This window comes from Ascaphus truei, chromosome 6 (assembly GCF_040206685.1).
Source record: "Ascaphus truei isolate aAscTru1 chromosome 6, aAscTru1.hap1, whole genome shotgun sequence".
Taxonomy (NCBI): Eukaryota; Metazoa; Chordata; class Amphibia; order Anura; family Ascaphidae; genus Ascaphus; species Ascaphus truei.
In genome coordinates, this window is record NC_134488.1 from 125,136,948 (window position 1) to 125,151,359 (window position 14,412).

The 14,412-nt window shown below is 45.0% G+C and overlaps 1 protein-coding gene across 2 annotated transcripts in view; it reads left to right on the plus strand.

Moving 5' to 3' along the window:
- Positions 1-4,757: 4,757 nt before the first annotated feature.
- The window catches only part of LOC142497840 (serine protease inhibitor swm-1-like), a 135,196-nt gene continuing 125,541 nt past the window's right edge, over positions 4,758-14,412 (plus strand). The window contains exons 1-3 of one of the 2 annotated variants that reach the window (XM_075606202.1): positions 4,763-4,883; positions 5,023-5,068; positions 5,232-5,351. In XM_075606202.1, the coding sequence (XP_075462317.1) occupies positions 5,029-5,068; positions 5,232-5,351 (160 nt within the window). In that variant the 5' untranslated portion in view covers positions 4,763-4,883; positions 5,023-5,028. Of the gene's footprint in view, positions 4,884-5,022; positions 5,069-5,231; positions 5,352-14,412 lie in introns of both variants that reach the window. The other variant, XM_075606206.1, reaches the window with a different exon arrangement.

A 14,412-nucleotide genomic window follows, 5' to 3' on the forward strand; every position in this document is an offset into this window, starting at 1 on the left:
AAATCACATGTTTTTCACGGCCCAATCAGGACCATGGGAAACATTTGACCAAAATGTGATGTCATAGGCCTATAAAAGCCTATGTCGCCTCATTTTGAAGCTAGTCGCCGAGGAGGGAACATCTCCCCTCCTAAGAAGAGAAGAAGGGGCGTGGTGTAAGAAGACGGAAGAAGCTGGAAGACAGAAGAAGACAGAAGAAGATGGAAGAAGACCCCAGAAGACCCCAGAAGACCCCAAAGAAGACAGAAGACACAGACGTGGATTTGTTATGGTTTTTATTTTATGGCTTACCTGTGGATTGGTTCCTGTGCTTCCGGGTTGCTTGGATTTCGGAAAGTGGACATCTAATGGTGAGTAAACAAAAGAAAAGTTTATTATTTTTACTTTTACAGGTTTTTATGATTTTTCATTCATGTTTTTATTTTTTCACTCCCATTTAATGCCCGTTAATGTATCTATATATATAATACATTCACGGACACTGAATGGGTGTATTGTATGTGAATTTTGTATGTAAATGCATTGTATTTTATGCCCTGTATGCTATGTTTATCTATCTGTATGGATAGACATAGAGGGATAATAACTGATTGTTTGGCTCATGTTTACTGTAGGTTCTTTTCATGTATGGATAATGTATTTAGCATCTTTATTTTGTCATTGTTGTGAATAATGTAATTTGTATTTAGCTAATGGCTTCTTTATGGTAGTAAGATTAGAATGATGGTACAGTAGTTACTTTAAACTAGAATTGTTTTGGCAATGGTTTGGCTTTAGCAATTGAATAGGGAATTGTATTATTGATTTGTATTGTATTTTAATTGTTTGAGGAAATGGATTAATTGATTTATGCTAATTGTATTGATATTGGTTAGTTTCTAATTGATTTTCAGGATGGCATTGGTGGTTAGGGGACATTGTTCATAGTGTATTTTATTGTTATATATATTTTGCATAGTGTTATATGATGCACAGATTAAATTGCATCATGTACACACTCAATGCAATTGTGTGACATTTCATAGACATCTGTGTAGCTACAGTTTTTTTTTTTTATATTTGCAATGGCTGCTGGATCTATTTTAACATGCACTGTGGTATTTTTAAGGTTAAAATGCATGTTTTGATTTATGCATGTTTTATGTGTTTAATAATGGGCAAATAATCTATTATCCATATCTGGATAATAGTTATTTGGCACATTATTGTACTGTAGGTGTTGGGGGGGAGGGGGGGTATGTATAGGTCCGGTTTATTTATTTTACATTAAGGGTTGGTTCCTTGGTTCTGCGTGAGACCTCTGGAGACCACTTGCGGTATCTTCTGGTATCTCACGGGTATCAGGCTGGTGGTTCCACGAGTGACACCTGCGGGGATGAACCGGTGGCCTCACATCCGTGGGGCACCGCGGACCCGTAGTGTGCGGGGAAGAACCGGTGGTCCCACATCCGTGGCGGCACCGCGGACCTGTTGTGAGCACTTGTGAATTCCCCAGACCCCCGTGAGAACCACCCGAGGCGCCGCAGACACCCCGGGACGGCCGCGGGGACCCCCGGACTCCCACAGGGAACCCCACTTGGTGAGCCGGGGACCCCGGGGAACCCGCGGGGTCAGCCGGGGACACCCGCATGACCCCCGGGCTCCGTCGGGACCCCCGCGGGGTTAGCCGGGGACACCCGCCGGCCTGCTGTATGGGTTTTGCGCATGCAAAAATAAAAAGCAAGAATTTTTTCTATGTCCAGATTTCTTTGCGTCTACACTGACCTGGCGTATTCTGATCAACGCACCTTTCGCTTGTACCATCTACCACCTGTCTTCAGGAGGATAGTACCCATACTATTGCACATTAAGTAGTATATCATTTTTATCAGTACCCTGGTTTAGTGGTTTGGCTTATCTTACTCATTGTACCTGCATTTGAGCGCTTTAGCCATTTTCTACATTGCAAAAATAAAAAGCAAGAATTTTTTCTATGTCCAGATTTCTTTGCGTCTACACTGACCTGGCGTATTCCGATCAACGCAACTTTCGCGTTTGCTAAGGTTGCGTTGCTTAGTGCATCCCGCTTAAGGGCAGAATTTCACGCAAACAGGGCTGCGATCGAGCAAAGTTGGACTTAGAAAAATTTCCTGAAAAAAGTCATTTTTAGACCGCAAAGAGCCTGTTTGCGTTGCTTAGTGCATCGGGTTGAGCCAAAAATCACGATCGAAGAGCACTTTGCGGTCTAAAAGTGACTTAACGGAGCTTAGTGCATAGCCCCCAGTGTTTCTAAAACATACTGTACAGTCAGTAATGGTTGGTTAAAATCAGTCAATCCCTCCCGGGTGGGAAGTGGGGAATGGTGGGTTAACCCCTTAATTACTATAGCGGTTACTAACCGCTAACGTGATTAAGGGGTTAGGGGACATTAGATTGTCTCTTTTTATTCGTAACGGAGGACATGGATGGGTTGAGGATGAGGACGGCCTTCATCGTGGCAGCCTGGCAAGGGTGAGTGCAAGATTGATTTACTTTATTTATGCTGATTAATATATTTTAAATGGGCAAATGCACTATTATCCATATGTAGATAATATTAATTTTGCCCATTACTATACTGTATGTGTTAGGGGGCGGGGGGAGGGGGGGCGAGGTGGGTGTATTTATTTAAAAGTATTGTTTATTTTTTTGAGGCACACCATTGGTACCGCAGGCCAGCGGTGACCCCCGTACACCCGCGGGTATCACCTGGGGACACCCGCGGGGATCACCTGGGGACACCCACGGGGATCAGCCGGGGACACACGCCGGCCTGTTGTATTGATTGGGGGGCCTGAAAAAGGTAAACAAAGAATTTTTTCTAAGTCCAGCTTCTTTTGCGCCAGACTTTAGCTGGCGCGTTTTTCCGTCGGGTTTTTAAGACACGATTGAGTTAGCGCTGTTTAGAGAATCCCGCTGACTAGCAAAAAACGGCGCATTTGCCTTTTTTGCCTGGTCGGGCGGATTTTTTTCACAGGCCAGGAGAATGCCTTTTAAGGCTGATAAAGCGCTGTTATCACTGCTTAGTGACTCGCGCAGCAGCCTGTATCGGCCTTAAAAGCCACATATCGATCTTAAAACGACTTATCACTGCTTAGTGCATAGCCCCTTAAGATAAGTATTTACAAATATATTCAACATCATGCGATAAGATTGTTTCATTTGAACGCTGAGGAAGGGTCTGCATAAGTGACCTGAAACGTCCATTTATGCATACCCCACCTTTGGATTAAGAATGTGTTTCTTTATTTTTAATATCTGACGTTTTTGATTTTTGTTCATCTTAAAACGTGGATCGCCGCAAAATGCTAAAATATTTGTTAAGCTTTTCCACAGTGCATAGACTTTACATTTCTTGCGGTATTACGTGAGTGTGAGTGGGCTCCCATTTTGTCTGAACCTGCTTTTTGCCTTATTACTGTTGACAACTATTTTTTCTCCTTATTTTTTTTCACTTGTTTTGGAGCAATATTCATTTTCAAGGCTCTAGTGTATGAATTCAAATATAGGATGAGTGTCTCAGACAACTACATGTAACATAGATTGAACACGATGCACATACTGTATGTCTTTTCTCAACCTCATCTTCAATGTAAGCTTTATCAGAGGGCACAGACTTTCCTTTTCTCTCTGCATTACGTGAGAGTGAGTGGCTTCTCATTGTGTCTATCTGCACCTGCTTTTTGGCTTATTGCTTTTGACAACATTTCTGTATTTTTGTTCATTTGTTTGGGAGAAATATTCATTTTCAAAGCTCTAGTGTATGCATATGAATATAACATATTGAACACGATGCACATATGTCTTTTTTGAACCTCATCTATTATGTAACTCTGACATCACCTTGAGCTCACTTTAAGGGAAGTCACATTGGATGGGTTGTACTTTTTAACCCCTTTAGTGCTAAATGAACCTGCAAAGCATTGTGCAATATGCAAATCCTACTTATTAGGCACATATTTTAATTTGGAGGATTAATCTTATATTCACAGGGCCCCAAATATTCTATGACACTTTCATTTCGATTTCACACCTTATACTTGTCAGAGTTGGCATTCAACATGTCTTCTTTCATTTGGGCGTTGTAGGTTCCTCCCAGAAGGAAAGAAGATAATCAAATTATGAGAAAGCTGTACAGAGAAACAACATATCATTAAATTAACATAATATGTGTTTACACGCAGGGTAAAAGGTTTAAAATGTGTGTATCCAGGAACATATTTCTTTCACAGAATCCAAACTTTATTAAATCATGCAGAGAACGTAACACTTCTGCATCTTCAAATGTCACCATATACTGATTTATTAATCTAAAAAATAGAGTTGACGTACAGTACTGGCATGTTAAACAAGCAGCACAAATGCATGTTGGTCTTTATAAATAAATGACATCCGGCTTTGCAAAGAATTCGGTATCACAGGGTTTAAATCAGCAACCCACCATTTATTGTACCTCCCAGAATTGTGCATCTAAAGAAAAAACTACACAAGTCTTACCACAAAACAAACAGGGTGGACCAAAATTTAATTTCGTGGAATTGATTTCTTTGTTTTGTTTAATAAGAATATAGAACAACTTTTCATACAGGACAATATGTACATACCAACCCTTTTTTTCATGTTCCTACAATTAACTCAATTACTACTGTTCCCCTGCAAATGATGAGGAAGTATGTAGCAATAAAGTATCTAAATAATATTGACAGCTACAGTATATGCAAATCAGTCGTTTTATTTATCTTTTACATTCCCCAGGCTCACCACTTGCCTATAAAAAGCAGGATCCTTAATAGGTTTGTTAAGCTCACTCTTGCCACATCGTCAGAAGAACAACATACAGAGAGATTGCTGTGTTGGTGATAGAGGTGAGATGGGATGGTAATATGTTCTTTAGAATGTGAATGTAATTAGGAGTGGGAGAGCTGTGATTGTGGTGTTAATGTACTGTCCTGGGGAGGGGACCAGAACCACCTCTCATGTGAGTCCTGTATCTGTCCCTCACAGGTCAGGATGCTGCACAGGGCCCTCATCACACTGTCACTGGCATTGGGTGAGTACAAACCTGCACGGGGGGAATTATTATAACAAAAACAGTTTGGCTATTTATCAGAAAGCAAAGTAAAAAGAGTACTGATGCCTGCTGTATTGATTAGCAGCACATTTTCATTCATTTTAAGTGGATATCATGTTAAACTATTATTTTCTATCAACAGTGTTGCCTGTGATGTTACTGACATCAGCAGCTGTAGCCCCACCAGTCAAACCTGTACCAACCACAGCTGCATTAGCCAAAACTGAAGCAAAACCACTGAACGCTAATGACAATATTGAAGGTATGCAAAGCAACGCACTAGTTTTCATTGGATCATTTGGTGATTTTGTGTTAATACAGTATATGAAATCAAAAATACTGATATAACTGCATGGAAAAATGAATTTGTGTTACATATTCTCCAGCTCTTAAAATCAGTTATATTCATGAATTGGCTGTCAAGCCATGTTGATGAAGATAGTGAGAAATGTGTGTGTGTGTGTGTGTGTGTGTGTGTGTGTGTGTGTGTGTGTGTGTGTGTGTGTGTGTGTGTGTGTGTGTGTGTGTGTGTGTGTGTGTGTGTGTGTGTGTGTGTGTGTGTGTGTGTGTGTGTGTGTGTGTGTGTGTGTGTGTGTGTGTGTGTGTGTGTAACTGGTAGTTCCAAGCTGGTAATTCTATTGATGGCACAACATGGTATGGGTAAAAAATATCTGCAACTGAATTGAAAACTGGTTGAAGAATAGACAACAGAGATTTGTCATAAATGGAAGTTGGGCTAAAGTTGTAAGGGGAGTAACTCAAATTTATACACTGAGGCCATTGCTTTTTAACTTGTTTATTAATGACCACAAGGTTGGCTTTGAGAGCAAAGTCTCCATCTTTGTTGCTGACACTAAATTGCGACAGGTAGTAAAATCAGAGCAGGATGGAATTTCTTTCCACATGAACTTAAATAAAATGGAACATTTGGGCAGGTAAATAGCAGGTGAGGGTTTGGGAAACAAAAATAAATAGGCTACTTACAAATTAAATGGGGAGAAATTAGGTCATTACTTGATGGAGAAGGCTTGAGAAGTGCTTCTAGACAGCAGGCTTAGCAATAGTGCCCAATGTCAGACAGTAACTGCAAATCAAATAAGATCTTACCTATTGTATGTCTGGAAAGGAAGAAAGCATAATGATGCCCCTTTATAAAGTATTAGTGAGACCACACCTTTAATATGGAGTTTACTTTGGGTTGTGCTGCATGCAAACTAAAATAAATAAATATGGAAGTAGAAAAGTTAGAGAGAGCCACCAAATGTATAAAGTGGATAGAAACTCAGACTTATTAGGAAAACTAGCTAAATGGTGTCTAAGAAAGACTATGATAAGTTTATATAAATATATTCAATGTCAATACTAGGAGCTTTCCAAATAAATATTCATCGCAAGGGCAGTACAAAAAAACGACATGGACATCCCTTAAGGTTGGAGGAAAGAAGAATTCACCATCAACAAAGGAAGGTTCTTTACAGTAAGGGTAGTTACAATGTAGAATTCAATACCAATGGAGACTGTGATGGCAGATACAATGAAAATCTTCAATTAAAGGTTGCACATCTTCTTACAAAAGAAAGGTATACAGTTTATGTAGATCATTTCTGAAAAAAAGAAAACATGTGAAGGATGTTTATCCAGGGAGAAATCTGATTGCCAGTTTTCGAGTCTGGAAATAATTTATTTTTCCCCATATGAGACATTATACTCTACGCTAATGTTTCACTGGGGTTTTTTTGTTTGCCTTACTCTGGTTCAATATACTGTAAGTACAAATATAGGAAAAGTATGTGTCATTTAAATGTAACATACAGTAAGTTGAACTCAAAGGACATAAGTTTTTTTTTATCTATAATGAAACGATGTAACTTTGAGTGATGGATGCATTGACTTTAATGGTGTAGAAAAGCACACTGTGGCTTTCCTATACTAGACACACGGTGGGTTCCAGATAAATTGATATCTTTCATGGGGAACATTTTTACTGTACTATGAAAGAGTCTTCTTATACTGTAAATAGGGAAAATTGGCCAGTATTGTTGTACCTTTATGGTGCTAACATGGAAGTTCTTGTTTACAGAACGTGTCAAACCTCATAGGTCTCTCCTTTGAGTGTGTTTATTTAGTAATAATGCAGTTATTTGATAATATTATTTATACATGTGTAACGGGTTTTGTGACCCGGCTTGACCCACCCAATCTCACATTGGCCCCTGTGGTCTAACCGGTCCCCATTACAGTGTGGTAGTGTCTGGTGGTGCACCTGTTGGCAACAGGACTCCTGAGTCTCCCGCATGATGGTGTGGGGAGGACCCGTCCAGACAGGCAGCTGAGGTAGTGTGTTGAGTCCTACCTAGTTCCAGTGCAGCGCCTCCACCTCATCAGGGTCCCTTCGGTCACTTGGGGATGGTCCTGGCGAGGAACTCCTCTGTGGTGCTCCTCTCTGTTCATTCACTCCACACATGTACACGAGAGGGTTTGTGATTAAGAGCATCTTTATTGGTTGAGGTGGGCTAACTGCCCCTCACAGTAGTTTCTTTAGCCACTCATTGTCCCTCAGTGCTTCCCTTTGAAAGGTGTAATTCTCCTTTAATAGGGATTCCCTATCCCAGCCGGGATGTCTTTACCCTGTGCCAGGTCCCTGGACACAGTCTTCCTTCTCAGCTACTATAACATAACTCAGGACTCAGATAGAACCCTGGCAGAACTTAGCAGAACTCAGGACAGGACACAGAACTAACTTTTAGACACAGTGCTGTGCCTTATGTACACTCTGGAAGCTGACACACCTCTGACATCACTAACCATGGAGTCAGAGCATGTGACCACTCCCATCCATACACAGGGCACCCCACCAGGGTGTGAGGGCAAACCTCCATAATTACTGCTGGCATGCCCACAACTTACCAGGCCTTACTGTCAGCAGGAGAGATGACTGTAGCCATTTTACATGACGCTACATTCTCCCCCTGGTGAATCCCATCGTCCTCGCAGGGACCTAAATTTGTACGCCTTCTTCCAGGAAGCACTGTAACACATGACATAATTATGTTAACTTCACATACAAATTTTCATAATACCATAACAAAATGTCTACAGTACATTCCGCCAAGCCCGCCCCGACCAGCAGCCACGAGCCTGCAAAATGCCTTAGTACCCCCTAATAATAGTGGCTCGGGTCAGGTTTCTTAACCTCTCTACCACCCATGTCCAGGACCGTGACATGATAGTGCCTAGGCAGTCCCCTCTCGGGCCTATAGGTCACCCTGTGCTTGTGTATATTCCTCCCTATACTCCAAACTCGCATCAGGTGATCTATTCTGTCCTCTGCCCTCCTTCCAGTAACTTCACTCCCCTTATTGACTAGGTACATTTCGATGGTTTCCCTAAGCCACCTTTCCCTGTTCTCTTCTATCTCCTCCATGAGGGGTTCAGGGACATAAGGGTACTCCAACCCGTGGGAAGACTTGTATCGAGCCATTATTGCCCGTTCCGCCCTACTGACCTTAATTAGGTCAGCCCTACCTGCCCTCCCAGGTAGCACCCATGATAGGTGTTCATCAGGATCCACAGGATCGGACAGTGTGTCGGGACCCATGGGCTCAATCTCCCTGTGCTCAAGCTTATACCACCGTTCCTGCAGCTCTCTGTCTCGCTGTTCAGGGGTGAACTCTCCTACGGCCCACCAATAATCTACCACATCCTCCCTCCGGATGAGAAACCGAGTGCGGTCCATCCATGCGGCATATCCTTCAAAGAGTGGGGCCCACCAACGGTGCTCCTTAAACTTATGCGACTCCCCTGAATCGCTTTCATCCCCCCCAGAGAATACCCCCGATGTCCGTGCCGATCGTGGTACAGACCACCGTGATGATCCCAGGGCCTTTTTCACTGGTTCGGGGTTCACAGGGGGCAACCACCGGCCTACCGCGGCCTTGCCTAATTCTCCCCCTCCCCGAGAAATGCCCTCCGTAGCGCAACTGCGCTGTCGTTCCCCAGTCCGTCTCTCCTCCCCCCCCAAAGGTATGTCCACAAGTTCCAGACTAGGCGGCGATCCCGTGGAACAGGCGACCGGGACAGGGGTTTTATCTAGGGCGTGGGATGGGACATAAGGGCAAGCGATTGGACCCCACGGGGTTACGACCCGTTCTCGGCTGTCCGTAGACTGGTCCAATGAGGATATCTCACCCTCCTCAGTCCTCGGATCGCTCATCCAACTCCTGGGCCTTTGAGGTGATCGGGGACCTTCCCCCGATCGCCGAAGCGTCGCTGCGTCTTTCCCGTCTGTTCCGCCGTCGCCACCGGAAGTCATGTCCTCCCCGGAATCGGAAGCGCCGCCATCTTGTGTTGGACCCCCATGCGGGATCTCTTCCTCGATGACGACATCCGGGAAGCTCCGCTGTCGTCTCCACCGGAAGTGGTATCTCCTCCGCACGTGCGTCTTGGGCCTGGCACTGCCTTGTTTCCGTAACACCATCTACCGGAGCAAGGTAAGTGAATGGCTTTTTCTTACCATTCCGCAGGGGTGTAGGCGTCTCTCGCCCGTCGCCACCGTGTCCTGAGGCGGAGGGAATCCGTCTCTCGGCTCGCCGATCTGCGGGGGACGCCCTGCTTTCCAGGCTGCTACTCACGCTACGGGGTGTCGACCTCCCCTTTTCTGTCCTGGGCCTCGATTTCACCTCCGCTAGCTCGCGGAGATCCTCATCCGAGTAATCCCCCTTCCCTGACTTAGGGGTCACCGATCGGGGCGATAGTCTTTTCTCAGTGCGGTCGGGAAGTGACCCGACCGTCTCGGTTGCCGCTGACCCAGCCGATTTTATCGACTCCAGTCCCCTTTCTCCGGGACTTGCACGATTGATTCACAGTGCACCAGGGGACTCGGCGGAGCGCCTAGCCGTATCCCCCGGGGGGTCAGCAGATTGAATTGGAATGAACGTCGGCATCGGCCATAAGTATAGTGTCCCGCATTGTGGGCAGCGTGCCGCCGTATTAACAATGCCTCCGGGCAGCCCGCATTGTAGGCAGAGCCCGACCACCGTCTCGGTGTTAGCCACCCTGACTACCAGTACCCCGCCGGGTACCGAGTAGGGCTGGGTGGAGAACATAGTTCCCACAGTGGAGGAGCAGGCCATTCTTTTGGTAGGGACCACTTTCAGTATGGGTCTCTCAAGGTCAGTGGTTCCTCGCAACTGACCGGTAGAAGCTTCTGGGCCAGCCACTTCCTGCTTCGGCTCCTCCTTCCGCTGGCATAGCTGGAACCCGCCCCCAGGGGTTGCAATTATGGGCGGATCCCACAGGGGAATAGTATGCCCCTTGATTAAGGCCGCACCTTTCTCAGTCCTGGTGGGCGCGGTCTGCGTTTTCGCGCCAATTTCCTCATCAGTGTGGGATTCTTGGGCCGCGGCTAGTTCCCGCCTTCTCCTAGCTGCTGCTTTTTGTGCAAAATATCCCTCCTTTTTGCACGTTACCTCCGCGGCCGGAACTACTTCTTGTAGTGGCGCCGTCTGGATATCAGTCCCTGGGCCCAGGGGGTGCATTCCCACAGGCCATAATTGAAAGTCACTCCCCCTGGTGGAAATCAGGGGAGGGTCCCATAGACTAAGCGGTTGACTCAGCACAGGGGCCGAGTGAGTCACTGTCCATGAAGGCGCAGCCATAGCTTTCGCGCCATACCCCCCATCAGGGCGGGGCTCTGCTGTTCGCGCCATTCCCGGCCAGCTTTTTGCAAGTTCTGTATCAGCCATTTTCTCTGCGACTGGACCATGCGGTCTCCCTAGCAAGCGGGAATCGCCATTTTGGTTGGCTTTTAAGCCCGAAATGTCAGTTTGTTTGCTCTTCTCGCTGGGTTCCCCCCCAGTTATCACAATGTCCTCACACTCTTCAAGGGTGGCCCCTCGGTGTCCCAGACAGGCCAAAAACGGGGCAGCCACAGCCTTCGCTCCACTCCAGAGCAGATTAGTTAAAGACAGCTCAGCGACAGTTTGCTCTTCAGTGGGGCGCACGCCACGGGTGCCTTCCCCATCAGCCTCTGGTCGCCATTTTGGGCTCTCCGCACCACGCGGATCCTCCATTCCTTGGGTTGTCACACTCTCGTACCAATTATCGTACATGGGGCTCCGCTCTGCGGGGCAGCCACCACACCAGTACAATAAAGATTGCTCAGATGCACCACCACATGTGTACCTGATCTAGGCTGGACTCATGTTGCACTACCTCAGGCTAGGCTCACTCTCTCAGTGTCTGCTGTAACTCCTTCCTCCCAGTCTGTGCTCCCTATGGTAAGTGTCTGGAATGGGCTAGAGTACTCTGGCTCTGCCATGCAGTACTTGGGGCGTCTACCTCTCTTGGTCAGCCTAGCGCAGACCCTCTCCAGGATTCCTGACCACGTTAACAGGCTATCCCTTCTGGCGTCCTACCAACTAGCACTACCTCAAAGTGACTCGGTCAGCTATAGCCCGGCTCCAGACCCCTCACTCCTTTCAGGCCCCTAGGTCGTCCCTGCAAACTGACAATACCCTGCCAGCCCCTGACCACCCCTAGGTCCGTCCCTACGCAGCACAGAGTGGCAGCAGACGCTCTCCCTGTTTCCCAGTGTGCCTAGCTAGAGCCTGTCCTGACGACAGATCTGATCTCAGCAGCTCGCCTCCAAATGTAACGGGTTTTGTGACCTGGCCTGACCCACCCAATCTCACATTGGCCCCTGTGGTCTAACCGGTCCCCATTACAGTGTGGTAGTGTCTGGTGGTGCACCTGTTGGCAACAGGACTCCTGAGTCTCCCGCATGATGGTGTGGGGAGGACCCATCCAGACAGGCAGCTGAGGTAGTGTGTTGAGTCCTACCTAGTTCCAGTGCAGCACCTCCACCTCATCAGGGTCCCTTCGGTCACTTGGGGATGGTCCTGGCGAGGAACTCCTCTGTGGTGCTCCTCTCTGTACATTCACTCCACACATGTACACGAGAGGGTTTGTGATTAAGAGCATCTTTATTGGTTGAGGTGGGCTAACTGCCCCTCGCAGTAGTTTCTTTAGCCACTCATTGTCCCTCAGTGCTTCCCTTTGAAAGGTGTAATTCTCCTTTAATAGGGATTCCCTATCCCAGCCGGGATGTCTTTACCCTGTGCCAGGTCCCTGGACACAGTCTTCCTTCTCAGCTACTATAACATAACTCAGGACTCAGATAGAACCCTGGCAGAACTTAGCAGAACTCAGGACAGGACACAGAACTAACTTTTAGACACAGTGCTGTGCCTTATGTACACTCTGGAAGCTGACACACCTCTGACATCACTAACCATGGAGTCAGAGCATGTGACCACTCCCATCCATACACAGGGCAACCCACCAGGGTGTGAGGGCAAACCTCCATAATTACTGCTGGCATGCCCACAACTTACCAGGCCTTACTGTCAGCAGGAGAGATGACTGTAGCCATTTTACATGACCGCTACACATGTATATATCATACTGAGTCCAGGGATGATAATTGTTACACCTCTTATACAGATGTAGACAAACTTATTGTCCCCGGCACCGCAGACCAAAATGCTGAAATTTGCTGCTCGGCTGTTGCCACAAATCAGTACATTTTGCGGCCCGGTTGATTACAGATTAAATCAGGAAATCCGCAGCATTAATCCAACCGGCCAGCCAGTCTGTAAGAGCTGTGCAGAGGAGTGCCAGAGAGGTGCAATCATTGTATCCAGAAGAATTCCTCCCCAACAAAGAGGGAAAAAAGTAGCGCTAACAAGTGTATAATATAAAGTAACTAATCTAAAAATTGAAATAAACCCAAATAACCACAAATAATTTGTTATGGGTGACTTACTGATTAATATATAACTGACTACTTGTGTCAGATAGTGACAGTGCAAAACAAAGAAAAATATATTCGGCGTCTGTAATTAAAGTCCCGGTAGGATATAGCCTAGGCTATAAATATAAGTTACTGTATAAAACCGTTGGATGTTAATTGATGACCAATGTCCAGATTATTACAAACGAATTGTAGTACACATGGACTCCCAATGCATGAAAAAAGAGGAAAGACAAAACAGCATAATACAGATTTGATGATTTGACAGCACTAAAAATTGCTGGAAGGAAGCGTCAGAGATAGGTGAAATGAAGGTAAGTGGTCAAAGGGGAAGTATATTTATAAAAAATTATAATAATTATAATAACACACAGTATAAAATGTGCAATAGGAACAGCAATCTGACTATTGGACAATATACTGTAGTCCAATGGAGGTCTGCTGCAAAAAATCAGAGCCCTACTTACTGGATCCTGTGGTATCGTCTCCCTTGTGTATTTGACACCAATTCACTACACCTAGGGTCCATTGTGTATTCCTTGCCGATGTGACATTATTCCAGGTTTTTTGTTTATCTTGTCTTCATTAAATTCGTTTTTTCTTACATACTCTGGTTTTGACCTTTCTGCAAATAGTCAGTGAGTGCTGGAACATTTCAGTGTATATATTGTATTGGGAGGAACTGGGGTCCTCTCGTTGTTCCTTATTGCACCCTGCAAATAACATTATATTAAACTTTCTTCAGTGTGCTGTCTATTATCTATATTATGGATATTAAATGATTGCAATACAGAGAAAAAGAAAAAATCAGAAAAAAGGAGAGAAGTGAAAGGCAGAACTGACCATCCTATTTGACCTAAGAGCAGAACTTTGAAACCTCACAAGAACTCTTTAAGATCGAATTCGATATTCAAACCACTTGGAGCTAGAGTTTTCAACTCGTAGATCCAAAATGATTCTCTTCTCGCCCCAAAATTTGTTTGATCGCCTCCTCTCCAATGAAGAGAGGATGTTTCAATGGCTTTACACACAAGACACCTTGGAGCCATTTTCAATACTCTCCAAAAAGATTCTCACATGACACCATCACCTAGATCATTTTTAATAGATAATATTAGATTCATACTTACACATAATTTTTTAAATTTCAGTCACCATTATTATTTGCATGTATGTGGCATGGCCATGAGTGCCATGGATCGCACCTAGTTATGCCAATTTGTTTATGGGCATGTGGGAGGACAATTACAACTGGTCCAACTGCCCTCTCGGTGCAAACCTGGTGATCTGGCTTCGCTATATCGATGACATTTTGTTTATATGGAAAGTTAGTGTAGAAGAATTAGATTTGTGTTTATTTTGTATTTAAATCACAACAGCAATAATCTAAAATTCACTTGTAAACGTCATAGTCACACAATAGAATTTCTCGACTTAGAAATATTTGTAGTAGGCAATAAAATTCAAACTAAAACATATTTCAAGACAGTACAGGCCAATAATTATTTAA